Raw genomic sequence first — 27,923 nt, 5'->3', positions numbered from 1 at the left:
CTCGAGCCGCAGTGCGCAGTGACTGGCGTCACGCAGCGCTCCCTGGGCGAGACGCGTGTGGATCCTCCCACGTCGCGGACAGGTGGCCGACCCCGGTCGAGCAGAACCGCGAGCGAACCAATCGGCCACAGCAGGGCCCCCCCCCAACACCCCGAGTGTGACTGTCGCCCCCCACCAACACCCCGAGTGTGACTGTAGCCCCCCCCAACACCCCGAGTGTGACTGTCCCCCCCCACCAACACCCCGAGTGTGACTGTAGCCCCCCCCAACACCCCGAGTGTGACTGTCCCCCCCCACCAACACCCCGAGTGTGACTGTAGCCCCCCCCCAACACCCCGAGTGTGACTGTCCCCCCCCACCAACACCCCCGAGTGTGACTGTAGCCCCCCCCCAACACCCCCGAGTGTGACTGTCGCTCCTGGCTGGAGACAATTTCTGTCCTCATCACGCAAGCGTTCATTTTCTCACAACTAGAAATGAGTGGTGTGTGTGTGTGGTTTTCTTTTAGCAATGTGAACTCGGGGCTCGCTGTTTGTGAGAATCTGTGTCGGCACACGAATCATTAACCATGGCCATCCCGCTCCTGTTGGACTTTACACTTTGGGGCCCTGAGATTGGAGTGAACGTCACTCTGCCGCCCTTCCTCTCACTCCTTTAAAGCTCCGTGGCTACACCAGTCCTGTCCTTTCTCTTTAACAAACAAAAGAACAGCGCAGCCTCCGGTTCAAACAGCATTCGGTGGCCCTAAACAGTCAACACACACAACGTAATTCGATTTGAATCAATCATGAAGAGGGTCCTGTCTCTCACCATCCTCATCTGTGCCGTCCTCTGCGCGACTGCGAAAACAGGTAAGATGCCATTTGGATTGTAATCGCACCTCTGGCCCCGCTGTCAACCTGCGGCGTGGCATTTTCGAGCGCCGAATCGTGGAAACCTCTATCGCTGCTGATGATGCGCGTTCTTTTTGAATGCTCTAACACTTTGCCATTGCATCTTTGTGTTTTGATCGCGGATTTTTTTTCGCCTTTCAAATATATGCTTCGTGTGTGAAGGCATTCGTAATCGGGCTGAACGATTTGGGGGAAATATCTAATTGCGATTTTTCTGACAGATTTTGCGATTGCGATTTGATTTGCGATTACATTTTCTGAAGTCACGCTTCAGTTCAATATTCACTGTGTAATAGATTTAAAACATGTGATGGAGCATAATCACATGATACCATCAATATATGAACTGCTCTACATATTCGAATTCAAGGATGAGAACTTAAAAGATATGAATTGCTTCCAACATGTATTTATAAAAAAAAATTAATTGAAATAGAACAATGAAACAGAACGATTGTTAAGTAAAATAAATACAGTTATAATTATACAAACTCAAACAATTCCAATAAGAAAGTAATATGACTTTTCAAATCGCTAAAAATCGCAGCCTTTGCGAATTGCTAATCGCATTGTTTAAAATTGCGATTTCGAATGGAAATCGATTCATCGTTCAGCTATAATTCGTAAGTAGTCATTCGTCAGTGCCTCTAGAGTCGTTGACTTGTCTGCAAAATCTTGCGAGTTATAAATGTCGTTATTGTTGTCGTCCTTGAAAACTGGTGGGAGCTTTTTTAAGACCCAAAGTGATTTTCAAAAGAAACCTGCGCTAAAAAAACAACAAAAAGGAAAATGCAATCACAAAAAACGTCGATTTGTATTCATACAAGGCACAGCCTGAAAATTACTCGTGCTAGATTCAAATCGAGAAGTACGAACAGTATAGAAATCGTCAAAGACGAATTGACGTATGAAACGTCAAAACACTAAAAATAAACTAATTGCAAAGTGTGGTTATGCCATAAAGTACACGTCATGCTGTACTGCTCTGCGTTCTTGGAAATGCAGATTCTTCTGTGACACGAAGCACCGACAGTAACACCTTTCCACTACATTCCTACAGTGTCAGCCGAGCCGTCGGGGTCTTTAGTACAAAAAATAAACAGCTGTTCAGAGATGTTTCCCGCACCTCCGATTATAACACGGTTGGCCACGTACGGTGCGAAAGAAGTTCAGAACGCAGTGACACACAGAGACATGAATGCTCATCCGCGTTCGCTTGCGGTGCAACGGGAATGGACATTCGACAATCCACTCTGCCACGTGTGCACAAATCGATGGGTAGCCAGTCAGCACTGTCCCCGACATCGAGATGGCATCGCTCCAAATGGAACGGGGGGGGGGGTTGACGGCTGGGCCTCAAATCCTCGCATAGTTGGGGCCCTTCTCTCAGGCCATCGCTGACTTGAATTGGTCGTTATTTTAATTGAGCACCCTTTAACATTCCACGTTGGATCACCTGGTTGACATCCCTGACTCAGGCAGGGCGCATTCACACGTACGGCTGATGCTGTTTTTAGTTTACGACACCCAACAGGTGGATATGGGGGGTGGGGGGGGGCGAAAGGTTGCCGAAGTACGGAGTAGACACGGCGGCACTCGCGATAAACTGTGATTTACCTTTAACCCAGCAGCCACGCATGGTCCAGGAGCCAGAGGTGGAGTCGTTACACCACGTACCTTGACTTCTGACCTCAACCAAATAGTACTCCCACTAATCAGGGTTTAACTGTCTTATCTGATAAAGCAAAACATTTTTAACAGTTTTTTTAATTTAATGAGCAGAACTTGCTTTCTTTTAGAAAGTGTTTTCTCAATAAGTGATGGATTGTATGTCTATTGTCTAACAGTTACCCTTATTGCTTATTCCTTGGTTAGTTCGTTGTATTGGGGCTTCACTTATTTGTAGCAGATGATCACTGAACTGTGGTCAATGGGTGTTATTTAATTTATTGTTCACCTTTATCTCAAACAGTGGCAACTGGAAGAAAATAACGTGATGGATAAGTTTTTTTATAGAATTAGAAGTGAGTGTGAAATGTGTTTTTCATTCATCAAATGTACCTTCGTAACACAAAGATGTTACGCAGAAAAAACTTGTAACAAATGTCAATCACATGTTCAAAATACAATCTACAATAATTCCTTCAAACAAGAATACATATATTTTATATATTTGTTTCCATGCAAATTGAAATGTTATGTGAATGAATCAAAACCTATAGCAAATGTATTTAAAATGCTTATACGGGAGTGACAAGATGAATTATGGTTCAGCAGGTCGATGAGGCTAGCAATTAAGCCAGCAGTGAGCCACTGAGGCAATTGTGTTAGGGAATTTGAATATGATAATTTTGTTTAAAATGTTATTAAATATCTAGGCAAGTGCAATTTAGTCCCAAGATTATTGTCAGAAGCATTCTGCACTGGGTTGTTTTAAGTTACACAGTGTAGGAGTAAAACGTGCGTCACAATCCAGATAATAGAATAAATAATTTTGAGTGGGCCACTCGAAATCCCAAGCCCTGGGCCACAGCCCCTTAAAGCCCCTTCCGCAGTGTTAATCCTCAACCCCGTGTCACGCCCCCCCCCCCGACCCAGATGGCCCGATCTCGGGCCGCTGGCGCGGGGGACGTCGCTACGCGTACGCCTACAGCGCCAGCGTGGCGACGGGGCCCGAGGCGACGGGCCCGGGAGGCCGGCACGTGGCTGGGGTGAGCCTGGACGGGCGCGTGCACCTCGCCGTGCTGTGGTCCAGCAAGGAGCAGCAACTTTTGAGCGTCACGGTGAGTGGGCCGCTCACTCCGTGCCGCGGGGAGTTAGCGCGGCGAAGAAAGCCGGCTCACGTTGAAGCACCTCATTGACGTTTTGCATTGCTTATGAATGTTATGCGAAGGCACGTGACAATAAGTTGCCACGCCACCCCGTTACTCCGACAACCAGCCAGCAATTCGATGAATCGTGATGATTTAGAGATTGTGATTCAATTCAAGAATTTGTTCTTTCTGTCGCTCTTTTTTAGTCTTGTTTGTATTGTTCTTTTCGTTTAAGTTTGCACAGTTTAGTTTTCTTCTTTCAGCTAGCCTAAATGTAACGTTAGTACGTATATAAAATGGCTAAAATGTTTCATTAATTTAACATAATTGAATTCCACACTCTTGATTCAGAGCATGCATTGGAAGCGTTGGAATTGTTTCGAACCAAGGAATTGATGCAGCGTTACATGCCTGTTTACACTCATGCATTTGGCTCAAGAAATCTGCTGGAAAACATTCGGCAAACGCATTCAGGACATTTATACGGCCAGTCCCTCCACCATCACAACAATGCTGGAATGGACACTATGTTGAGAACAAAAGAGGCCGATGCACAGTTCGGATGGATTACGCTGCCCCCCATCCACCATGCAGCCCAGATCTGGCGCCCTCATATTGAATTTGTTCGGCTCCTCTGGCGAGATGACCTATTTGGACAATGTATTTATCACGATGCTGTGGTGCAGTATTCCCTTCGCAAATGTTTATTTGAAGCAGATTGAACACTGGCCCTGATTCCTCATTGGTGCAAGGGCATAGAAACGACTGTAGGCTATGTTTAAAATTAGCCAAATGTGCATGCCATTCCAATTAATGATTAACATTTTGTATCAGATCAATTAAATGTTGAGATAAAAAAACAAGAGGCATTACTTTTGGACATCCCTTGGACATCCCTTCAATTGTATGCTCTTAGTTATTTGATCAGAGTTAAATTTAGTTTAGAATAATTATGTTTGTGAGGTGAAAGTGCCTTCACATATATATTCATTACTTTTTTTAAATTAGATTTAGAGTTTTTGTAGTCGACGTATATATGCCAGAGAAACTGCAATTAAATTGACTCGTTATTTGGGTTTTCAAGTGATATTTACGCTTGTTATTTTGCAACTTTCGCACAAACCAGGTTATCATGTTCCGCACATATTTTAACAGCACAACACAGTGAATAATGTTGCTCAACTTGAACTCCTTGTTATGCGCTTCGTGTTGATTGATGAGCCTAATTCCTGTTCAAGGAATCATCAAATGACGCGAGCGTGTGCCTTGCTCTCAGCTGAGCGACGTCCACTTCGGCAACGTGTCGGAGCGAGCGGCCAAGCAGGACGCTGCGAGGGCGGCGGGCGGAGACGGAATTCTGGGAGCGGCCGGGATGAAGGCCCTGCAAGCTCCCACGCTCGTTCTCATCACCCAGAACAAGGTGAGCCAACGCCGCTCACCGGCACGCGTACCCGTGGGTGAAGGAGCTGGAGGGGTGGAGGCGCATGAGAAGGATGGAGAGGCTGAGGTGACACCGTGCGTCTCGGCAATGCCCAACAGGGAAAACAAAAATCTGCACTTTTTGTGGAGAGGACCTGTAGCCAAAGGGTAAGTAGCTTAGCTTCATACATCTTGGTTACAGGTTCTGATCCGATACTCAGATCACATGGTGCTTTCTCTAAATCAACCCCTAAGCTAGAGCATCTATCCGCTTAAGGAATGTATAGCACGTTATATGTTTAAGGTAATGCAGATTAAATTTTTACAAAAATTAAATGAGGAAGATGTACGTTTTACCATTAAAATGAAGTCAATTTGTCCTCACCCCTGTTCAGATGGATACACATTTTCGTGGGTAGGGGCTAAATGTATTATTGTTCGTCTTCCCAGTCTGCCAAGTGGGAGGGCGGGCAATAGCCCCCTACTCCCCTGTGGTGCAATATGCAGGTACACGCACCTGCCAGCTCACGAAAGTATTCGCTCAACCTTGCATTCACTCACCCACTCACTCACTCACAAACTCACAATTCCAAATCCTCGGTCTCTGCGTGCCTACGCACTCCATTCTGACCACAGCGGGTCGTGCTTTTCTGCCAAGTTGGGGAGCAATAGCCCCCCCCTCCCCCGGTCCCCCAGCCTACGGTGGTGGACACGCCAGATTGTGTGAACTATTGTCACCGCATCTGGTGCAGTATGTACGCATGTATGTTGAACTCATTTCGAACTGTACGTAGCCAACCGTCCTCATTTACGATTGTGGTTTTGCACTCCGATCGTGCTTTTGTATTGTTTGTTGTTGTAAAGTTCTGACATGTAAAAAAAAGAGCTTTGCAGCTCATCGGATTCCTCCAGTATAAATAAATGTTCTAATTCTGTGGCCGTTGCCGCGCGCGACTGCTGCGACGCGCAGGTGGAGGGGCTGTACGTGGAGCCAGGGGAGCCCGTCGTGGTGGAGAACTTGAAGCGGGGCCTTGTGAGCCTGCTGCAGTTCCAGCTGTCGAGCGGAGAGGCCACGGAGGTGAGACCCGCGGTGCCCTTGACGGTCACTGCAGGGGTGGGGGAGTGGGGGGGGAGGAGGGTACCACGAAGCGGTGCCAATTCTGGCGGGGGGGGGGGGCACTAAGGGGGCACTAACGATTAATGGGAGGGGGGCAGGCCCCCATGTCCACAGCCTCAATGTAGTACCACTTCCTGGTTGCCGAACGAATACATCATAAGGTCCTGCTCATTACACACACAGTGCTTGCCACAAATGAACCAGAATACCTTTGCTGATCTCATCAAGGAGCATAAACCATCACACGATCCCCAGTTATCCTCACAGCAGTGGATTCTGGCGAGCCATCGAACAAAGATGGTCGCCGCATCGCGCACTTTCAGATGCGCTTTTGCGACCGTCTGGAACGCTCTTGCTTCCGATATTGGGAAGCCACTGGAGCTATGCACTTTTAAGTCTACATTGAAAATTTATTTCTTTAGAACTGCTTTTTGTGTTTAGTTTAGTTGTCCTTCCAGTTAGCACGGTTGGCTATGTACTGTTGGATGAAGGCCTTCCCAGTCTATGCAGGTCATGAGGCTTATTTGACCATACTGCACCATTTAGATCAGAGCGGGCTGGTAGGGGGATGGATGGTGATGCAGAGGCCAGGACCGGTTTTGCATCATCTCCGATTAGCATGGTTGGCTATGTACGGTGCAAAAGAAGTCCAACATACATACAAATACAAAGATCCCCCCTATAGCCTTCACAGACTTATGGGGCAAGTGCTGTCAGCGAGCACCTATGACACACGAAGGAGTGGGTGGCCAACACCACGCCCGGCCACCTTTGTCTCCCCAGTGGCGATGTTTACACACCACAACAGATACTCATTTGAGGCTGAGTCGACCTATTGGAGGCCCAGTCCAGATAATCGTCACTGGTGTTGGCTATGCGCGAAAATAAAACTCGGGTCGTCTGGTTTGCATTGCGCTAGCCACTACGCTAACATGCATCACACACGTGCAATGGTACGATGCACCGCTCACTGTGGGAATTGAGCGCGATGTCTCTCATGTTTTCGTGCTCGTTCTGTTTTCTCTTGTGTCGTCCTCTCAGATCGATGTGTCTGGAAAGTGCAAGGTCACCTACGAGGTCAATTCGGGTCAGGTGACCAAGGTCAAGGACCTGAAGAGTTGCAGCAACCATCAGACCGCGCCTTCCGCAACTAACAAGGTGCCGTTGCAGTGAAGGGATTTGATTTGATTGCATTAGCGTCAACAATGAAATGTTTTGAAGGCATTTCTTTCTTGTCTGGGTGCAGCGAGCAAATTGTGCACGTACATTGCAGAGACGTACCATCGCTCTCTACTTTGTTCGAACTTTTTGCGAGGCTTATGATTTCATATGGAACAAATCAGACCCTCCCCAGACATTCAATGAATTTCTGCACTTCACCGTCACGATTCAAAAATACATTTTGGGTGTTTTTTTTACCAGTGCGTTGAATGGTAACACCTCAAGTGGCGAGCGCGCCAATGAATATATGAATCAAAACACATTCATTCTTACGCACACGTTTCTATGAATGTAAACGGAGCTTAATAATTGACATCAGTAAATGCAGTGTTACACCCAAAGGCCCCTTCAGTTCAAAGTAGAGCTTCAGCTGGTGCAATAGATGTACAATATCACAATTCACCCCCGCGTTCATTCCATTATCACGATTCTGGGCTGCACTTTCGTATTTTTTTCTCACGAATTTGTGGTGAGTTTTTTCACTGTCTTCTTTGTATTGCTTCTATCTTCTGTCTTGTTTGCACTATTTTGTTCGAGCACAATGAGTCCCAAACACAGAGTTGTCACGTAATGTGCATAGCATTTATTTTCACACGCAATTCAACGTGTGTATCGTGAGCGCCAGAACCGTCGTAATTTGAGTGAATGGATGCATCGTTGAACACCGCACGGGAGGTGCCAGTGTCGCTGCATTCGCACGCTTAAAACGCGCCCCGTGGTAGGGCGGTCGTGGAGCTTCGCGGTTAAAGTCCAGCAGCCGCCCTGGTTAATACTGCCGTGTGTTTCATCATCATCATCATCATCCATACACCATGGTGCGCCATCTGCATTGAAGATCCCATGGTGTCGTTCTCAAGAGTAGGTCATTGTGTGCGCTCCAGCGTCATGGTCCACATTTGCCATATTTGAAATGTTACCCACAAGCTACTGATTTGAAATATGAGTGCAGGGTACTGATTTGAGTACCTTGCGAACTGCTTTTTGTGTTTAGTTTGTTGTCCTTCCCCCGCACCTCCGATTCGCACGGTTGACCAGTGGCGATGTTTACACACCGCACCAGATACTCATTTTAGGCCGAGTCGATCTAGGGGAGGCCCGGGACCGGTTTAGATAATCGTCACCGGTGTTAGCCGTGAGCAGGAATCGAACCTGGGTCGCCGGGTTTATAGCGCAGCGCGCTAACCGCTACACTACCGCTCCCCACATATATACATACGTACATACCTACACACCCTACTTCGAAAACGTAACAGTACCCTCCTGAGTAAGAGCCACGAGACTGGCTGAGGATTTCGTGGGTTAAGCAAGCGCATTGTGATGTCGCTTGCCCGTTCCACTTGCCGTAATTCCCACAGCCCACGCGCGACATGCCACGTGGCAGCACCTGCGTGGAGCAGTGCAGGACTTGGGTGCTGCTGTAGCAGAATCAGAGGGCTGCATGAGATTGAGGGCAATCGCTTGCTGATAAGGCATGCTTACCCCCCCCCCCCCCCCACTGAACCTTGATCCGAGTTCAAGAGATGAGAGTCGTAAAAATTATATATTATTCTAATCTTGTTCTTTGATTATAATCCACAGTTTTTTTCTACATAGTTGGCCATACGAATCACCCATTTGGCCACAATTCAGGGAAATTAAACACGTGGAAGAGAACTCGGAATCGCATTATGACAAAGTCGTGACCTTTATGCCAAATTTAAATCAATCCAAATTGCAGTGTTCGAAGAGCGTGTGCAGGCAATGTGAATTAGATAATGTGCCTCATATATATATAAGCTATGGATTAACGTGTTAGACGTTTGACGAGCCAGTAGTCTATACCAATGAGATTATCTTTCGTTGCAAGCTTCTTATTTAGAAATCAAATAGTTAATCTCAAAATCGGCACATTTGTCCAGAGCCCACCTGCACAGGATATAATAGTTTATAGTTCATAATCGTTGACAATGGGCTGGTACCTAAATACTTCCACCTCTTGTCCACCTACTGGACATCTGTGTAAATACATATTCTGATTCTGACCTCCTATAGAAGTTAGGGACGATATTTTGACAATCAATTGAAGTAAGCGCGGTTGTGCAGGACGCGCCCCTCGAAGGGACAGTGGCCAGTGGTCAAAACTAACAATGGACTTGCGGCCAAAGGAGAGAACATATCCAGTGTGAAGATGGAGTGATGAAATCAGCTCGTGTGCAGGTGTTGGATGGATGGATAGTTGCTTCGCATGCCTGTGAGAGATCGCGACAACTTGGTTCGGGATGTCTTTAACCAGCAGTGGAGAGACCATGACTGATGATGATGAATACTCTGCCCCCCTCCTAGGTGCTCGGGTTGAAGTGGAGCCCAAAGAGTGTGGCGTCGTACACTTTTGAGGGCGGTTTTCTGAAGTCTGTTTCGCTGGAAGAGACGCACGGCATCACCCTCAACATGCGCACTGAGGTTGGGAAGACGGTGGTGAGCAGGTACAAAGGGGAAACTCGGCCTCGGTCTAAAACTAAACTGAACTCGTTTTTATCTTACCAGGTAAGGACCACTGAGCTATGCAGCTGTTTTGTCAGAAGCGACCTGGCCGCGATGGATAGCTCAACTAAGTGGCTTATCACGTGGGAATGTACAGCAGCCACGTAATCTAAACGCACGTTTCTAAATGTGGAGGGTTAAAAAAACAGAGGACCCGGAGAAAAATCCACACGACCACGGGGAGAGAAAACACGCAAACTCCAAATATACAAAAGGCGTCAGGGTCGGGATTGAACCCACGACCTCCAGCATACCAGGCGAGGGAGAGAGAGTGTCACAAAACGCTTTCGTGGTTATCGTCTCCAGATCCAACCGCGGGGATAATGAGTCAAAAGGGCAGAATGAGGCCCGTACAGTCCTTACATTTACGACTGCACTGGAGGGTGCGGAGACTTGGGGGTAAATGGTGCCATAAACCAAAAATCGCTCTGCCCATTGCCATGTTTCTTGCAATTATCGTTAGGGCCACAATTATTCAATGTAAAAATACCAGTTCCATTGTTATCGTTACCATACAAATTGAGGACATTATTGCGACTTAAAACCAATAATGCCCTTAATGAACTCAGGAAAGCCTCCCCAAGTCTTGAGACTTTTGTCCGGGAGGGTTCTCCATTTGGATGGTTGGCCAATTCAAATAGCGAGTAACTTATGGGAGAAAACCTGGAACAAGCCCACAGTACGCAGGACAAGACTCCGCTGAGTTACATTCAGCCGTAGTGCCATCACCTCGCCACCCTGCAGCTCTTGCCGATCTCAGAAATCTGAATCTTTATTTAGACTTAAAGAATCCCATGAGGTGGGATGATGGACGCTTGTGTTGCGCCCGAAACGTCGCGATTTATTTTATTTTCTACCCACGTGACTTTACCGAAAGAACCAATGAGTATGGAATCCTGCAGTCACAAAAGCTTCAAATCAAGATTGAATCCCGTGAGCTTTGAAGTTCTTTTTCACAGATGCCCAGTAGGGGCGGGTCAGAAAATTACAGCAACAAACAGTGCAAAAACTGATCGGAGTGCAAAGTGTATACATGGTATATACTCTTGGTTCTTTTGGTGACTTTACCGAAAAAACCGAAGAATATGAATACTTGCAGTCACGAAAGCTTCAAATCTAGAATCTTTTGGTGAAGTCACGTAGGTAAAGAAAATAAAAAATAAAAGATACAAAATAAATAAATTACATCACGACGTTTCGATTGCAACACAAGCAATCATTATCAGATGTGACAACCACAGCATTCACGAACACTAGAATATATATGAATGGTAAGCAAGTCAATAAAAAAATAATGCATGTATATATACATAGCACCTGACACTCCCTGGCAGTTTGCCATCCAAGTATCAACCGGGCTCAGTCCAAAAACTTCGCTTCTGAGATATGAACTTTGATTGGGACCGTGCTCACTCGTGTCCGCTCTTTCACCACCAACCTGCTCGTGCGTTCAACCCAGAGGTCGCAAACGAGTTTTGATTCCTTACCCATACCCGTACCCGGCCGCACCAGGGTCGCAAACGGGTACCCGTACCCGGCCGTACCCTACCCGTACCCGGGTAGGGTACGGCCGGGTACGGGTAGGGTACGGGTATCGGGTACCTGTTTGCGACCTCTGGGATGAAGCCATGTTGCAGGCGCGGGTGGGTTGATTCTAGGAACTTGAATTGTGACAAACGGTTACTCACCAGTGACTCACGGCCTACCAGTACCCGTACCCGGCCGGGTACGGGTAGCCGGGTAGGGTACGGCTATCGGGTACCCGGTTGCGACCTCTGGTTCAGCCGTTTTCTCGCTCCCCCTTCCCCAACGCGTGGCGGCGCCCGTAACTGGTGACGCTTCCCGCCCGCCCGCCCCGCTGCGCCGCCATGCAGGCAGCGGCTGGAGATGCTCTCGGCCGAGGGCGGCGCCAAGCAGCTGAAGGCCAAGACGGCCAAGGAGGCGGTGGCGAGCGCCGGCGGGAAGCACGCGAGCCGCCCACTGCCGTCCGAGAAGCTGCGCCACGAGTGCGCCAGCTGCCCCTCGGTAAGCGCTTGACTGTCAGCTTCCGATGCCCGCTGGACCGGGTGTCGCCAAATGCTCGAAGTGGGAAAAAGCGGGCAAGCTAACGTCCTGAAGTCGCTACGCGCCACTTAGGTGGAACTTTTAGAGTTGTCAAAAAACGTCACTGGAACATGTATGGTCTGACGGTTAATGTTTTTAATTCGTTCCACGGAAACTACTGTGAACCAAAGTAACTGTTCATCGAATTCACTTATCAGTTTAAAAGTAAGTCAAAATAACTGAGTCTGCAAGAAAGCTGTTTCCACGACCAAAACAGAAAACATAATGTAAACAAAGCCAGTCGAGGTCTGAACGCTGAGGGCATGCCTCAGCCCCCACTTACAAGTGCTCGGATTGGCTGTAATTGGTGCACGCGTGAATATTGTAAACGACCGTTAATCAAAATGTTAACGTCAGTCGAAACCAGGGGGTCCTATGGGAGGCGAAACGTTAACCGAAAAACTGTTAACCGATGCCACTGTTAACCGAGGGATGGCTGCATTATCCGTAAGTAAACTGATGCAGGACTTGGAATTGCTCCTAAATCGGTGTGAAGTCCTCGTCATGCATAGTCGCTCCGCGTATCGCTGAGAAATAAAACAAAAAATTGCCACTTGAGAAACGCTTAAAAGTCGCTAGATCTTGGGGCAAATTTTGGTGAGTTGGCAACACCGCTCTGCACACACCGCAGCTATCGCCCAGTGGCCTTCGCTTTTGGGGCGGAGGGGGTTTTAAAATAGGTACGTGGTCAGTTGGTTTGGACGCGGCTCGGCATTCTCAAGGCTCCTGAGGCTGGCGTGTTTGCCTCTCGCCTCGAGACCCAATCAGAGACGAGTTTGCGATCTGTTTGCCAGACACCCCGTCCATAAATCACTTTGTTGGTCTGCTGTATAGGAGCAGTCCGCATGAAATACTGTCAGACGTTTGTCGAAAGACACGATCAGAGAATGAGTTGTCAATTTAGTGCGTATAAGCCCTGTGAAAGACAGGTTTGTCAATCCATTGGTGACAAACCCCATCAAATACCTATGAGACACTGCTCTCTCAGTCGATTGGCTAAATATGTATCTTGCCTAAAGTTTACATATCTGCAGCATAGTATGCACAGCTCCCATCAGATACCAATTAGCCAGTATTATCTAGTAACTGCAATGAATTCGAGTCTGTCAATGCATTGCTTAAATACCCTATCAGAGACTTATTTATAAACCTGTTGCCTAAAGACCCAATCAGCAGAGGTGGGACAAAGTCATTGTTATGCAAGTCCAAGTCGAGTCGCAAGTCATCAAATTCATGACTCGAGTCTGACTCGAGTCCAAGTCACATGACTCGAGTCCACATCTCATAGGTGGGACAAAGTCATTGTTATGCAAGTCCAAGTCGAGTCGCAAGTCATCAAATTCATGACTCGAGTCTGACTCGAGTCCAAGTCACATGACTCGAGTCCACACCTCTGCCAATCAGTAACTGGTCTGACAGATATTCGTATGCCATTTTGAAAAGTACAGCACAAGCTTAAGACTGTGTGTTGAGTTTGGGAAGCCATTCGATTGCCTCTGGGGTTGCCAGAAGGATTATTTTTTAACCTCCTATAAAAGTGTTTGTGGGGCAATGATCGGTGATGTGAGTGATGACTCACGTTAGGGACGTCTGAGAGTGAGTGACCTAACGACCCCATCAGTGACCAGTCGAACAATCTTTTGTTTAGAAACACCATCAGCAATCAGTATGTCAAGTCAGTTGTCGAGAGCCCAAATCGCAAACTGTTCCATCAATATATTGCCGAAAGACCACTTGAGATACCAATCTGTCAGTCTTCTATCCAGAAACACCATTGGTGACAGGCCTGTCAGCAACTGTTTAGAAACCCCATCAGCGACAAGCCGAGCCATGTCATTGTCTAAATAGCGCCCATCAATTAAGCGGTCTGCCGGTCGCTTCCCCAAAGACGGTCGCTTGCCTAGAGACTCCCTATTGATATCCGCTGGACGGTGGGGCTTCTCTGCAGGCGAAGAAGCAGCTGAGCGCCGTGCGGAGGCACCTGCACCCGGAGACGCTGTCGCAGACGGTCACCACGCGCAGCTTCCTCAAGCTGGTGCGCGCCTTCCGCGGCGCCGAGTACGGCGAGCTGCTGCGGCTGCTCGAGGACGAGCCCAAGGACACGCTGTGAGCGCGCGGAGGCGGCGGGCACGGCGCACCGTGCTGCACGTGTGTGCGTGTTTGTCTTGTGTGGGGGAGCGGTGGTGTAGCGGTTAGCGCGCTGCGCTATGAACCTGGCGACCCGGGTTCGATTCCCGCTCACGGCCAACACCAGTGGCGATCATCTGAACCGGTCCCGGGCCTCCCCTAGGTCGACTCAGCCTTAAATGAGTACCTGGTGCGGTGTGTAAACATCGCCACTGGGGAGACAAAGGCGGTCGGGCGTGGTGCTGGCCACCCACCCCCTCGTGTACCGTTCCGGCCTTCATAGGTGCTCGCTAACAGCACTTGCCCCTACATCCTGTTAAGGCTATACGGGGGATCTTTGTCTTTGTCTTGTGTGTGTGCGTAGAGCGATGTAGTGGGGCTCATAGCTGGTGCATCTGGCCAGTCATCTCAGTCAGTCGACCCGTGGCACCTGCTGGGTCTGTCCCGTGACCTCCTGCCAGCGAGCCTTAGACACTTCAAATGGCCTCAGAGTTCGCCTGGCCTGGCACAGGCGCCGTGCTGATGTCACTGTCACTTAGTGGCGAATGGCGCGTAGTGGTGTAGAGCGATGGCGTAGCGGTTAGAGCGCTGCGCTACGAACCGGGTGACCCGAGTTCAATTACCGCTCACGGCCAACACCAGTGGCGATTATCTGGACCGGTTATGGGCCTCCCCTAGGTCGTCTCAACCTCAACTGAGTACCTCGTGCAGTATGCAAACAATGCTGCTGGGGAGACAAAAGTGGTCGGGCATAATGCCAGCCCTCCACCCCCTCGTGCAACGTCCAAACCTTCATAGGTGCTTGCTAGCAGCACTTACCCTACAGTCTATTAAATGCTGTAACATCAGTGGCGGGTGATATTTTAACCGCTCACGGCCAACACCAGTGGCGATTATCTGGACCGGTCATGGGACTCCCCTAGGTCAAATCAGCCTTAAATAAGCATCTGGTCTGGTGTGTGATCATAACTATCATCAATCATTCCATCGATGATCATCATCGTCCATCAATTCATTATTATCATCATCATCCGATAATGCCATCAAATATATTTCATTGTTATCAATCGAATCATCAACATTAATATTATTAAATACAGTAGTAATTGATTAAATTATCATGATTATTAACCACCCATCAGCACCACCACCATTATCGTCGAACATTATATGATCAAATTATCATAGAATCATCATCATATGATCATTTTAACATGATCCAACAATTAATGTCAATCATCATTGTCAGCCAGGAATAAGAACCATCGATGTGTCATCCAATCATCATTTTATCGATCCACCACTGCCATAGCCGTCACCATTAAAGCCTTTGCCGCGCGCACGCCTCGCTCGCGTGCGCTTTTCCCCGTCCCGCCCGACCAGGCTGCAGCTGATCGACGCGATGAGCGCCACGCAGACCGACGCGTCGCTGCGGGCGCTGCTCCGCTTCCTCGACCTGTCCCAGGGGAGCATGGCGGAGGCTCACGAGCGCTTCCTCTACGCCTGCGCCTTCGCCACCAAGCCCTCGCAGCAGCTGCTCGCCGGCCTGCTGGTGAGCCCCCGGGAGCTCACCCCCCCCCCCTCCCACCGACGTGGCCAGTTTGGTGGCGTGGCTGACCCAGCGTGTAGGCGGTGCGGCTGCGCGAGGGGGTCCCACGAGCCGCAGGGTGGGGGTGGTGGGGGGGTCCCATGCTCCCAGTAATTACAAAGAGAGGACGTTGGAGAGGGGATGCCCCATCGCATTGCCTTGCATGGGAGTCCACGCCGTCCACGCAATGCCACTGCATGCGGTGTTAATGCAAAAGGTTTGAAAAGTCAGAGTGGGGGCGCCACGGTGGTGAGATGTTAACTATCTCGCCTGGTATGCAGGATGCCATGGGTTTGATTCCGACTGACGCCTGTGTATGTGGAGTTTGCATATCTATCTCTCCGTGGTCACGTAGGGTCCTCCGGATTTTCCTTCCATATTCAGAATCAAAATCACGTGTTTCGAGTATTTGGCTGCTGTAAATTTCTACGTGGTAGCCACTTCGTTGAGCTACCATTTGTGGTCAAGTCGCTTCTGAACATGAGCTGTATAGCTCAGTGGGCCTTACCTGGCAAAATAAAAACAGTTAAAAAAAAAGTTTTATATTTGAAATAGTTTCGTTTTAGTTTAATAGTTTTAAAAGAATGTCCCTGGGGTTCAGTCAGTGGCACAGTGTACATGTGATGCAACTGCATCAGGGCCCATAGGCCAGAGGGGCCCAGGCCCCGCTCTATGACATGGGGAGGATAAATTGGAATGGGGGGCGGGGGGGGGGGTCCATGCCATTCCTTGATGGCATGGACCCCCCCCAGGAGATCGAATCGGCGACCTCTGCATGACAAGTTCAAGTGTGCTAACCATCGCTCCACGGGTACATACGCGAAGACAACCGTATAATTTTCCAAGGCGTTATATTTCCTACGTGTTTGTTTGTCTCCGCCTCAGGAAAAGCTGAAGTTGCCGATCGCTCAGTCGCAGACGAGCGACACGCTGGTGATCGTGATCGGGGCCCTCGTCGGGAAGCTGTGTCAGGCGGGGCAGTGCGACTCTGCGGTAAGAGCCCTCCGCCCCGTCCACATCTGCGCATTGCAAACGCGCCGCCGTGTGCTCGCCAACAGCGGCGGTGGCAGCGGCAACACCCCGCATCGTCTTTGTCCCCCCTCCCCGCCCGCACCGTCCGCGTGCAGCCGGTGGTGGAGGCGCGGGAGCTGCTGTTTGCGGGGCTGGAACGCGCCGCCTCGGACGCGGAGGCTCAGGCGTTCCTGCTGGCGCTCAAAAACACGCTGCTGCCCGACACGGTCGGCTTGTTCGCGCGGCACGCCGAAGTCGGCTCGGGCGCCAGCAGCGTCATCGCCATCTCCGGCCTCCAGCGGTTCCCTGATGAGCTCATCACGCCGGAGGTGCGGCCAGCGTTGGCACTTGCACACACAGAGACAAAGATCCCCCCCCCCCTTCCACCGTGTAGCTTCAAGAGGCTGTTGGGGCAAGTGCTGTTAGCGAGCATCTATGAAGGCCACACGATGGGGGTGAGTGGCCAGCACCACGCCCGACCGCCTTTGTCTCCCCAGTGGCAATGTTTGCACATCGCACCAGGTACTCAATTTGAAGCTGAATCAAACTAGGCCAAGGACCGATTCAGATAATCGTTACTGGTGCTGGCCGTGAACGGGAATCACATTTTGGTCGTCGGGTTCGTAGCGCAGCGTGCTAACTGTTGCACTACCGTTCCCCAGGTACAAACTCACATTTACACAGGCACGTAAAGATATGCACACACATGAGTCATGTTCGTCATAGGGGTGTCAAATAAATATTTATTTAATTCTCAGAGTGGTAATTGTGCTAAACGATAAACCAATTTTTTGTCAAAGTGACACTTTTTTACTGATTGGCCGTGTCGGGTGGTGGAGCGTTACGATACATTTATAAATAACGCGATCTAAACCCAAAAAGTTGATTTATGAAACCAATTTTTATTACGTGTTTTTTTTTCCATGGTGCCTTCACCGTCCTGGCCGAGACTATTTCACAATTGCACTTGAGAAACCGTTTTGACGAGAGGCACCTGAAACCCAGACGCAACTACCAGGCAATCCCGGCAGCGCTGGCTCAGGGTCCGCGACCTCTGAGCCGGCCGGGCTCCTCCGCAAGCGGCTGACTTGCGCGGAACGCCGCGGCCGCCGCCGCCGCCGCTGCTTCTGCTGCTGCTGCTGCCGCTGCAGGTGCGGGCGGCGCTCAACAGGATCTACCACCAGAACCGGCGCGTGTACGAGAAGACGGTGCGCGTCGCCGCCATGGAGCTCATCCTCACCAAGCAGCCATCCCTCGAGGAGGTGCGCAACATCCTGCTGTCGGTCGGCGAGCTGCCCAACGAGATGTCCAAGTTCGTGGTGGTGCGCGTCAACGACCTGCTGCACTTCCACCACCCGACCAGGTGCCGTGATATTCCCAACCCCCCTCCACCGTCCCCCCTGCCACACTTAACCCCTCCCCGACCCCCCGCTTCGCTCCCTCCCTCTCTCCCACCCCTATTCCCAGTGCTTGTTTTCTCACTGGTTACTGGTAGGCTGGAGTTAGGAAACGTGACTGCTCGTATCGGTGGCCATAACGAGAGGAATGATGGACGTGGTGTGCCGCGAGCCGAAAAATACTGACCTGGTCACCGAGCCGGACAGACCCTGCTGAAATGAAGCCCTGCCTCTACCACTCTTGACTCCGCCCTTATAATGTGCCATCAACCAATTCGTTCAGTTGCAGGGGAAATCCTATTTCACCACATTCACATATTTTGCTATCTCTAGCCCCGCCTACTTAACCTTAGATTGTACCCACCTCAAATGTATATAACCTTTGGCTACAGTTGCTCTCACGCTACATTTTTTCCTGCCTCAGCAGTCAGCCTGCTGTATTTTCTTCACCTGAAGACGATTTCTTGTGTTGCGATCGAAACGTCGTGATCTATTAGTTATTTTTCTATCTACGTGACTTTACCGAAAGAACCAAAGCATATATTTCGCTAATTTAATCTATAAAGATAAGCGGGGGCGTGGATAATGTTGCATTGTTCTGCCACATCTGGATTACTTTTCCGATGTGCGGAAAGTTGCTGCGACCGGCTGGATGGAGCATCGTTATTTAATTTAGTTGCTTTTTCATTAATTTTTTACCTACGTGACTTTACCGAAAAAAAAACTAGAAAGGATGGAGCATCGGCAAATAACAGCACGGGATAAACAAGATACAGTCCACATATATTTTTAACACGTAGACCAATATCATCATCATTATTCGGAATTTTGTGTCGGATCGTTTGAGAAAAATGTCTTTTGCCACCCGACACGGCCAATTATTAAAATTTGTCACGTCAGCAAACGTGCCAATTCATGACTGCTTCAGCACAGACATTTAGTAACTGGTTCCAGACATTGTTCTGGAAGTCACAACCAGCATCATCAGTCAGTTTCCAGAATTGTGAAAATATCTTCCAGTCTAAATGAGATTATGCAAATGAGACGAAGGAATTGCTTCCTGAGACAAACTGTGACCCCGATTCGTAAAAAAAGCTTTCGGAGTACGAGCGAGGTGATGTGTCGCGCGCTTGGGGAGTGCGTCTCGACGGGGCTGCCCGCATGAGCACGTGCGTGTCCGTGTGGCGAGCAGCCAGGTGATCAGACAGGTGCTGCGAGACCCCATCGTGCACAACTACGATCGCTTCTCCAAGACGGGCTCCTCCTCCGCCTACTCCGGCTTCATGTCCAGTCAGTGGGAGAGCGCACGCACAGCGAACGCCCGTCAGCCCCCCCCCCCACCCCTTCTCCACACCCTGTACAGAGAATTGTTATGCGGTCCCGGTAATTCTGTGTAGCCCGTAGATTTTACCGGTCACTTTATAAGTGACCTCTGGTTAAAGGTCCTGTAATAATATAAAGTCGTCGAGCAGCGATGTGGTGGTGTTCACGCTGCACCTTGTAAAGTGAAACAATTAACGAAGTGCCCATAAAAAAGCCACAATGGGATTTCATCTAGTTAACTGCAGGAAATTGAACTGAATTGATGCAATCAAGTACAAAAAAATCACCGGATCGATCTTAGCTCTTTTAAACCCCTCCCCACACTGCGTAAAACCAAGCGCCCGTTTTTGGACTGACGAACTTTTTGAGTGAAACGGGAGGGGGGGCATCGTGAAATGGAAACGTGTAATCGCCTCGCAAAATGCTCTTGGGCAATGTATAGCCGAGGTGTCCCTAAAAAAAACATTGGCTGTCCCGTCATTCGGTACAGAAACCAAGGACATGACCAGCACGTACAGCCTCAACATCCTCTACTCCAACTCCGGCATGCTCCGCAAGAGCAACATGAACATGTTCCTCTTCTCACACGAGGCCCAGCTGCACTCTGTGCAGGTGAGTGAGTGATTGAGCGATGGCTGGGTGCAGAGCCGGCCCAGTCACTAAGCGACCCTTGCAATTGCAAAGTGCCCCGTGGCCAGCAGAGGGCCCCCTAGAGTCACTGCTAGCTAGTGGGTGAAAAAAATCATACATCAAAGGGGCCTCCAACCAAATTTTGCTTAGGGCCCCCAAAGGTCTAGGGCCGGTTCTGGCTGGGTGATATTCTTAGGTTTTTTCGGTAAAGTCACGTAGGTAAAACATCAAAATTAATGAAAATAAAATAAAATAAAAACAAAAAACAAAAATCACGACGTTTCGGAGGCAACACAAGTCTCCGTGTTGCCTCTGAAACGTCGTGATTTTTGTTTTTTGTTTTTATTTTATTTAATTTTCATTAATTTTGATGTTTTACCTACGTGACTTTACCGAAAAAACCTAAGAATATGATTCCTTGCAGTCACGAAAGCTTCAAATCTAGAATCTGGCTGGGTGGTTACTTAGTTGGGTGGGTAGGTAAGGTGGTTGAGTGGGCAAGTTGGCTGAGTGGCTGGTTGGGTAGATGGTGGGGCAGGTGATTTAGTGGTTGGCTGGGTGGGTAGCTGAATTGGTGGTTGAGTGGGCAAGTTGGCTGAGTGGCAGGTTGGGTAGATGGTGGGGCAGGTGATTTAGTGGTTGGCTGGGTGGGTAGCTGAATTGGTGGTTGAGTGGGCAAGTTGGCTGAGTGGCAGGTTGGGTAGATGGTGGGGCAGGTGATTTAGTGGTTGGCTGGGTGGGTAGCTGAATTGGTGGTTGAGTGGGCAAGTTGGCTGAGTGACAGGTTGGGTAGATGGTGGGGCAGGTGATTTAGTGGTTGGCTGGGTGGGTAGTTGAATTGGTGGCCGAGTGGGTAAGTTGGCTGAGTGGCTGGTTGGGTAGATGGCGGGGCAGGTGGTTTATTGATTGGCTGCGTGGGTAGTTTGTTGTTCTTTCCCCGCTCCCCCTACGTACGGTGCGAAAGAAGTGCAACATACATACTTACATACATAGTTGGTTGAGTGTATTTGGCTCAGTGCGTGGCTGAGTGGATGGCTGGATCGTTATAGCTCTGCAGGTTACAGGCTGCTGCAGGGCTCCGTGGCAGGCAGCAGAAGGCGGTGCATCAAAATCCACGATTGTACTGTACTTCTAAGCTCCCAGCCTTTAGCCAATCCACACTAACCAGCCCAAACCAGCCTCGCGACATTGGGGGAGGCCCTCACCCGGCAGCGAGCGGATTTATAACTAAAGTGGCTGTACGTCTGTGCGTGTGTTTGTGAATGCGTTTGTTTATTGACCAGGTGTCGCTGGAGGCTCAGGGACTGGAGGGGCTAATTGCGGCCACGCCGGACGAGGGAGAGGAGGATCTGGACTCGATGGCGGGGATGGCGCCCATCCTCTTCGACGTGCAGCTGCGTCCAATCACCTTCTTCCACGGCTACGGCGACCTCATGGCCAAGATGTGGGACGCCACGGGGGAGCCGACCTCCGCCGTCAAGGGCATCATCCTGCTGATCGATCACTCGCAGGTGAACGGTGTGAGACGTGAGCAAGCGAAGGGAAAGATTCGGGAGCCCCTAGGAGCTCAAGGTGGGGGGCTCAATTTATGAAAAAAATATGGATACACCTAAACACCGGTTTGCATAAAAGGCCAATTAAACTAAAACTATAAACTGTTTCTATTTTACCAGATAAGGCCCACTGAACTATGTGGCTTCTTTTTCGGAAGTGACCTGGCCACGAATGATAGCTCAACGAAGTGGCTTATTGCGTTGAAATTCATAGCAGGCAAATACTCTCAACGCATATAGTTTCTAAACACGAGCACGAGGAGAACATGCAAATCCCAAATATACAGGTGTCAGGGTCGGGATTGAATCGGCGACCTCCTGTATATATATCAGGCGAGGTAGTCGACATCTCGCCACCGCGGCAACGAATTTTTTCTATTTAAAGTCTCATTAATTTCTCTCGCGATCGTCTGTCCTGCAGGACTTGAGCCTGCCATCAGGGCTGCGTGCCGACGTTGAGTTTCAAGGAAGCCTGGCCATCGACATCTCTGGCAGCATGGACGTCAGCCTGTGGCACCGCGAGTCCAAAACCATTGTGCGCAACAAGTACGTCACTTCGAGGAGGAGAAATGATAGTTAGAGTTCGTCGTTGTAATGTTCGGCGCTTTGTTGATTCAATGTTGCTGGATGGAGGAGTCACCGTGCCACGTCAGTCATGGGGGTTGTTCGACCATACTTCGCCACCCTGGTTCAGCGCGGTTTGGTGAAGTATGGATGACTCGGACTGCATCGGATATCAGTGGACACTCTTGTTAGCCATGCCCGGGAATCGAACTCAGGTTGCCAAGCTTGTAGTGTAGTGCGCAAATCACTATGCCTCTACACGTGTGGTTGAAATTCAACATTCCTATAATGTTGTGTGGAGAGTGGGCAGGGTCGGGGGTAGAAGGGAAGGCTTGGGGGGAGTGGGGCGCAGTGGTTCACACACCGCACCATTCACCTGATGACCTAAGTTTGATTCCTCACCGCGACTGAGGCGTTTTTTAAAACTTTTTTGAGTCATCCGTTTAGTCGAGCAATCAAACTGAATTCTGGTAGAATTATCGATAAACCTGGTAGCCCACGCTGGAATATAAATTCCACAAGTCACGGTCGATCAGTAACGTGTATGCATCAACTCACTATTCCTCGAGTAATGTGTTATGGTGATGCCTTTCAGCTTGTATGAACAGGTCCCTGTGGGGTGGGCTGGTAGGAACGAACAAATACGATACGAAGGGAGAGTTTGAGGCCTAGTTCTAGGCTTTAGGTCTAGCTGTAGGCTTTAGGCCGCTGTGAGTTAATTTTTAATGTAAATATTTTAATTAAAAACTATCTCAGGGAATGAGTTAATTTTTAATTTAAATATTTTAATTAAAAACTATCTCAGGGAATTATAAGGGAATGTTACACTTGTTTAGCCAGGAAAGCCTCACTGAGTCTAAAGGTTTTTATAGGGTCCTGCCAAGTGTTTGCAGTAGGGGGCGATGTTGCTACACCTAATCGGACATCGGACAGACGGACGGACGATATAATCTATTGTAGGCTGGTTCAATAAACGATCCTGTGTTTGTCCTTTTTGCACGCACCCACTAGGGGTGCCTTGATGCTGTCCGGGGTGGTCTCCGTGGCGCTGGGCCACCTGCAGGTGAACAGTGAGCTGAGCGCCGAGGCGGCGGCTGGCATGGACTTCACCACCACCGTCAAGTTCAACTCCTACCCGTTCCTGGTGTGCATGCAGATGGAGAAAGACACCTTCCCCTTCAGGTGCGGCAGGGCCGTCAACGTACACAACAATACTTTTTAAAGACTTCGTGGACAGACGGTGGCCGGTTGGTCGGTTGGGTTCGGAGGTCGGCGCCGTGAGCTGGCACCGTTGAGATCCCCAATTGTGAATCCCATGCGGCGGTTACCTTCGATGACACCGCGGTCTCAAGCGCGGTGAGTTGATGGCCTCAGCCCGGTCGTCACCAATCACCGTGTAAGTAAAAATGTTGAAAATAGACATGACATTCAATTTGTTTCTTCATCTAACTTGGCACAATTTAAGCTCTTAAGATTTTTAAATCATCTTTTTGACCGGCATGCGACAAACATGTCGTGGCAGGGTGGGTGGGAAAAGTGCTGTCCCCCAATTGTGTGAACCCGATGTCATTTGAAGAGCCATCAGAGGCGTAGCGCTAATACCGGTATTGTGGACCGTTCTCTAACACGAATGTCGATGATGATGTCTTGGGGCCCAACAGGGAGGTGCTCACACAGTCGGAGAAGGTGTCGGGGCTGAAGATCCAATACAGCGTTCGCAAGGGACGATCCATCCTCATCCCAGGCTCCGAGTTTCCGCTCCACCAGGACAACTCGGCCATGTGCCGCCGCATGCACCAGCCCAAGGACAGCGAACCCGAGTGGTTTTGAGGCGCCCACTCACTCACTCACCCACCAACCGACCCACCAAACCCACCAACCCACCCACCACACCCACCCACACTCACCCACCAAACCCACCCACACTCACCCACCTAACCCATGGCCCCCGTGCCCTCCCCCATTTCCTTGCTTTGCATGAAGCAAAGCAAGGAAATGATCAGCGCCCCAAGCAGCTCAAAGAGTGACCCACCTCCCCCCCCCACCCCCCGGATTCGTGGCAGAAATAGGGGCGAGCAGCTCAAATTCAAATCCGAAAAAAAACCAGCAAGCGAATTGACTTACGACAGCAAAGATATCTGGCTCGTCCCTGTCTTCGAAGTGGGGTATTGTGTGTCAAGCCACGTATTGAGCGTTTATTCTCTCAAGCTCCTGGAGATGCCTACAATAGCGCGTGGCGAAAGCTTGAGAGGGGGAATGCTCAACACGCGGCCTAACCCGGAATACCGCACTTGTATTAGGAGTGGCTGCGACAATGTGCTCATCCCTAGCTCGCCTCTTCTCTCGTCTAACACCATCCTTGTCTCCTTGTCTGCATCTCTTTCATTTCACTGCCTCTCCATCTCATCTGCATCTCGAGTTCTCTCATGCCACGACATCTGTCTATCTGCATCGCTCTACATTCTCTACATTTTCTGTCGCTCTGAAACGTCTCCATCCCATGTCGAAATATCGTCTGTCATCTCACGAGGATGTTAGAAGTGGAAAGTGGTGAGGGGAGTGAGTGGCCAGCACCCCCGCTGCCCCTTGCAATCCCTTTAGCCGCACAGCCACACACACCAACAGCACGCGGTGACCACGTGGTGACCCTGCGGTGACCCCACGCGGTGACCACGCGGTGACCACGTGGTGTCCTCCAAGGCCCACCAGACAAAACGACAGCAACCGTAGTTTTCACAGATCGCAGCGAGATGATGTTCTGTTTACTTTGCAGAACTCGAATGCCAGACGCAACCGATAGACGCGCCATATTGTTTGTATTATTAGACGCACTTTTTGCCCTGTATTTTAAAGCAAAAAGTTGGGGGTGCATCTTATAATCCACTACGTGTGAGTGTGTGTGTGTGAAAGAGACCAGATATATATGTAACTTTATTGACACCGGGCACAAGTTGGGGTGCGACTTACATTCCGGAGTTCCTCGTAATCTGGAGAATAAGTTAACGGAAAAAATAATACCTATAACAACTCACATTTGTTATTAACACTGCCCTATTTTATATATATAGATATATACTGTACAGTGATTCTCTGCCCTGCAGGTCTACTGCCCAAATATTTGGTTTTGAGGCAGTGTTAACGATGAATGTGGCGAGTTTCCTTCATGTTCCTGCTTGTACACCACTGCCCCTTGTTTTAGGAGAAAACAAAAATGCATTTATTTGTATTCATCCAATCACGGGGGGGGGGGGGGTGTACAACTTCCGCGATAGGTGAGTGGTGAATAGCGGGATAGGCGGCTCGGACAGACAACCAACTAAGACGTATAGGACCGTAGCATTACGTGGTATGTGCATCAGATCCATTTTCTTTGGGGAAGAAAGGGGGGGGGGGATCGGTCTCATTTCAAGTTCAAGCAAGTAAACTCAGGGTCTGTGGAGGGACATTCACGAGGGGGCCGCAGATCTGGGTGACCTCCCCTATTCCTCTGTTTCAGTCTCGGGTCTTCTAAAGCTGCAAGGGCGAATTTGGAGTTATGCCAGAGGGTGATTGAGGGGGCCCCATGATTCTTCCAAGAGCTCCATGCGATGCGTTTTACGTGATATACAAATGCATTGCCAGTATTTTTCAGCAGCAGCAGCAAGCAATATCTTACCGTCCGCACTTTTGCTCTTTCGTTCAGTCCCACGATCCTGCAATCCATCACACGAGGTGATCTCATTGGGTCCATCTCCACACGTCATGTCGGGGCGTGTTCAAGTGGCTATTTTCAATTTCTCTTGAGAAGCGCCGAGTGCATGATTAAGTGGAAACATAATCAGCAACAGATTACTCATCCTTCCAAAACTGGAGTTGTTTTGTCGGTTTTTTGTCCATCCAGGCCAGCTCAATTCTCAAGTCCCGCAACACTTCACGCTGTCAGAACTCACAAGGGCAGAACACGCTTTCTCGCGTAACACTTCCAACACCTTGCTCCATCCAGTCGGATGACTCTGCTATTGTTCCGCAGCGCAGGCAGGATTACATAATCACCCCAAAGATCTGACAAGTACGTGCACAAATATAGCTCGTGCATCGGCACGGATCGGACAGTGATCTGCCAAGGTCTCTTCTTTGGTGCAAAATCGGTGGTGATGTTTAAAGAGCAAATATTGGTCGTGAAATGTACAGACCTTTTTGTAACCCAATAGTCGACGAAGGCCTCCCCACACCTCTCAGTCGTGGGGGGGTTTTGACCATACTTCACCATTCTGGTCAGCGCGGGCCTACGAAGAGAGTGACCAGTTCGCTTCAGAAGTCACTCGCCGCTGATGTTTGCCGTGGCCGGCGCTCAAACTTGGGGCAGCGTTTTATTTTTCTTATGTGTTAACAATTTTCGATTAGCGCAGGGATTTCTGTCCCTAAAATAAACGATTCAGCCCCCACCTCCCCCCCTATCCTCACCCTCCCGCCGCAAGCTTTCCACATTAAAGAAAAAAATGTGTGTGTTGTGATTCAGGGTCGCATTGCAATTCAAGAATGTAATACTTGTTTTTTTTTACATTGTGCTGAATATATGAGGAGCGCCCAGGGTCATGGGATCCCATGTTATTCAACGGATACAAATCGACAAAAAAAGCTTATTTCAAACGTGATGCGATGCGTTTGTCATTGGATGAAGAATCGATGCATCAGTGCATCGTTGCAGCCCGACTCGAGCAGACCTCTACATTTGTAATGGAAACCGTGGCGGGAATTACTTTCAAATGCACACGTTTCACGTTGCCAGTGAACTATTTGACAACGAGGCGAATGCAGTGCGGTATGACCCATATTTATCTTGTGTTTCAGCCACTCATTACAGAGTGTTTGTACAATATTGAACATCCAACTGGCACCATGAGTTTTCTTCTGCTGATTGAGGCATTTACAATTTCAAAGGCAGAGTGTATTATTTGGCAATAAACCCAGAAAAGCATGAGTTCAATTCTTAGGAGTAAAATGATAGCTATGAGCATACGATGTTCGCTGAAAGCAAAACGGAAATAGCAATGAAAATTCATTTTCATTGTAAATAAGGTGTTCTATTTGCAAATGCATAGTTATTTAATATGCTATCATTTACAGCCACGAGTAGGAATATATTTTAAGTTTGGAATGTGTTGTCGAGGAATATTGCAGTGATGTTTGTGTAACGATTACTGTAACAAAAATATAATGATTCGGAATGCGATTGCGATATAAACAAACGCTATGCATCATAGACACAAACAACTAAAATTCGAACATTTAATATGAACAAGCAAATATAAAATTCTTTAACGTCACACTGCAAAGGGTGCACGGAGTTGTAACGGTGAAACGAGATCGTATCCAACAACACACGTCCTGAGATTTACCGTCACGTGCAGCTTAAATCTTCCGACAACCTGCAGGCAACAAAAGTGTTACAATTCGACAAAAAGCAGCAGACATTCCAAATTATTTTGGCAGCTGCGTAGAAGATTCAAGTCTTGTTTACATCGCATTGTGGACACAAGTGCTGGCGAGAGATAAAGAGTTGGTTGGATCTTTATGTATTTTTTTTCTTGTACAAAAATTATTTGAGTCAATAAAAAACAAAAGGAAAAGCCCAGTCTTGGTGTGAATTTGACTTGGAAAGTGG

At 49.0% G+C, this 27,923-nt stretch overlaps 1 protein-coding gene across 1 annotated transcript; it reads left to right on the top strand.

Annotated features, from left to right (window-relative positions):
• Nucleotides 1-616: 616 nt before the first annotated feature.
• LOC144720556 (microsomal triglyceride transfer protein large subunit-like) lies at nt 617-27,888 on the top strand. Its single transcript, XM_078597352.1, has 18 exons — nt 617-851; nt 3,492-3,676; nt 4,983-5,126; nt 6,096-6,203; nt 7,284-7,400; nt 9,786-9,925; nt 11,858-12,008; nt 14,035-14,192; nt 15,597-15,765; nt 16,687-16,794; nt 16,929-17,141; nt 17,964-18,175; nt 19,402-19,499; nt 20,023-20,144; nt 21,446-21,673; nt 22,137-22,261; nt 23,291-23,461; nt 23,941-27,888. Exons 1-18 carry the CDS (start codon nt 788-790, stop codon nt 24,107-24,109), a joined length of 2,682 nt encoding a protein of 893 aa, XP_078453478.1. The 5' UTR covers nt 617-787; the 3' UTR covers nt 24,110-27,888.
• Nucleotides 27,889-27,923: the final 35 nt, after the last annotated feature.

Source organism: Lampetra planeri, chromosome 9, assembly GCF_965212315.1.
Source record: "Lampetra planeri chromosome 9, kcLamPlan1.2.h2, whole genome shotgun sequence".
Classification (NCBI taxonomy): Eukaryota; Metazoa; Chordata; class Hyperoartia; order Petromyzontiformes; family Petromyzontidae; genus Lampetra; species Lampetra planeri.
Note: the sequence above shows the minus strand (reverse complement) of the source record. Positions and strands in the feature narration are given on the sequence as shown.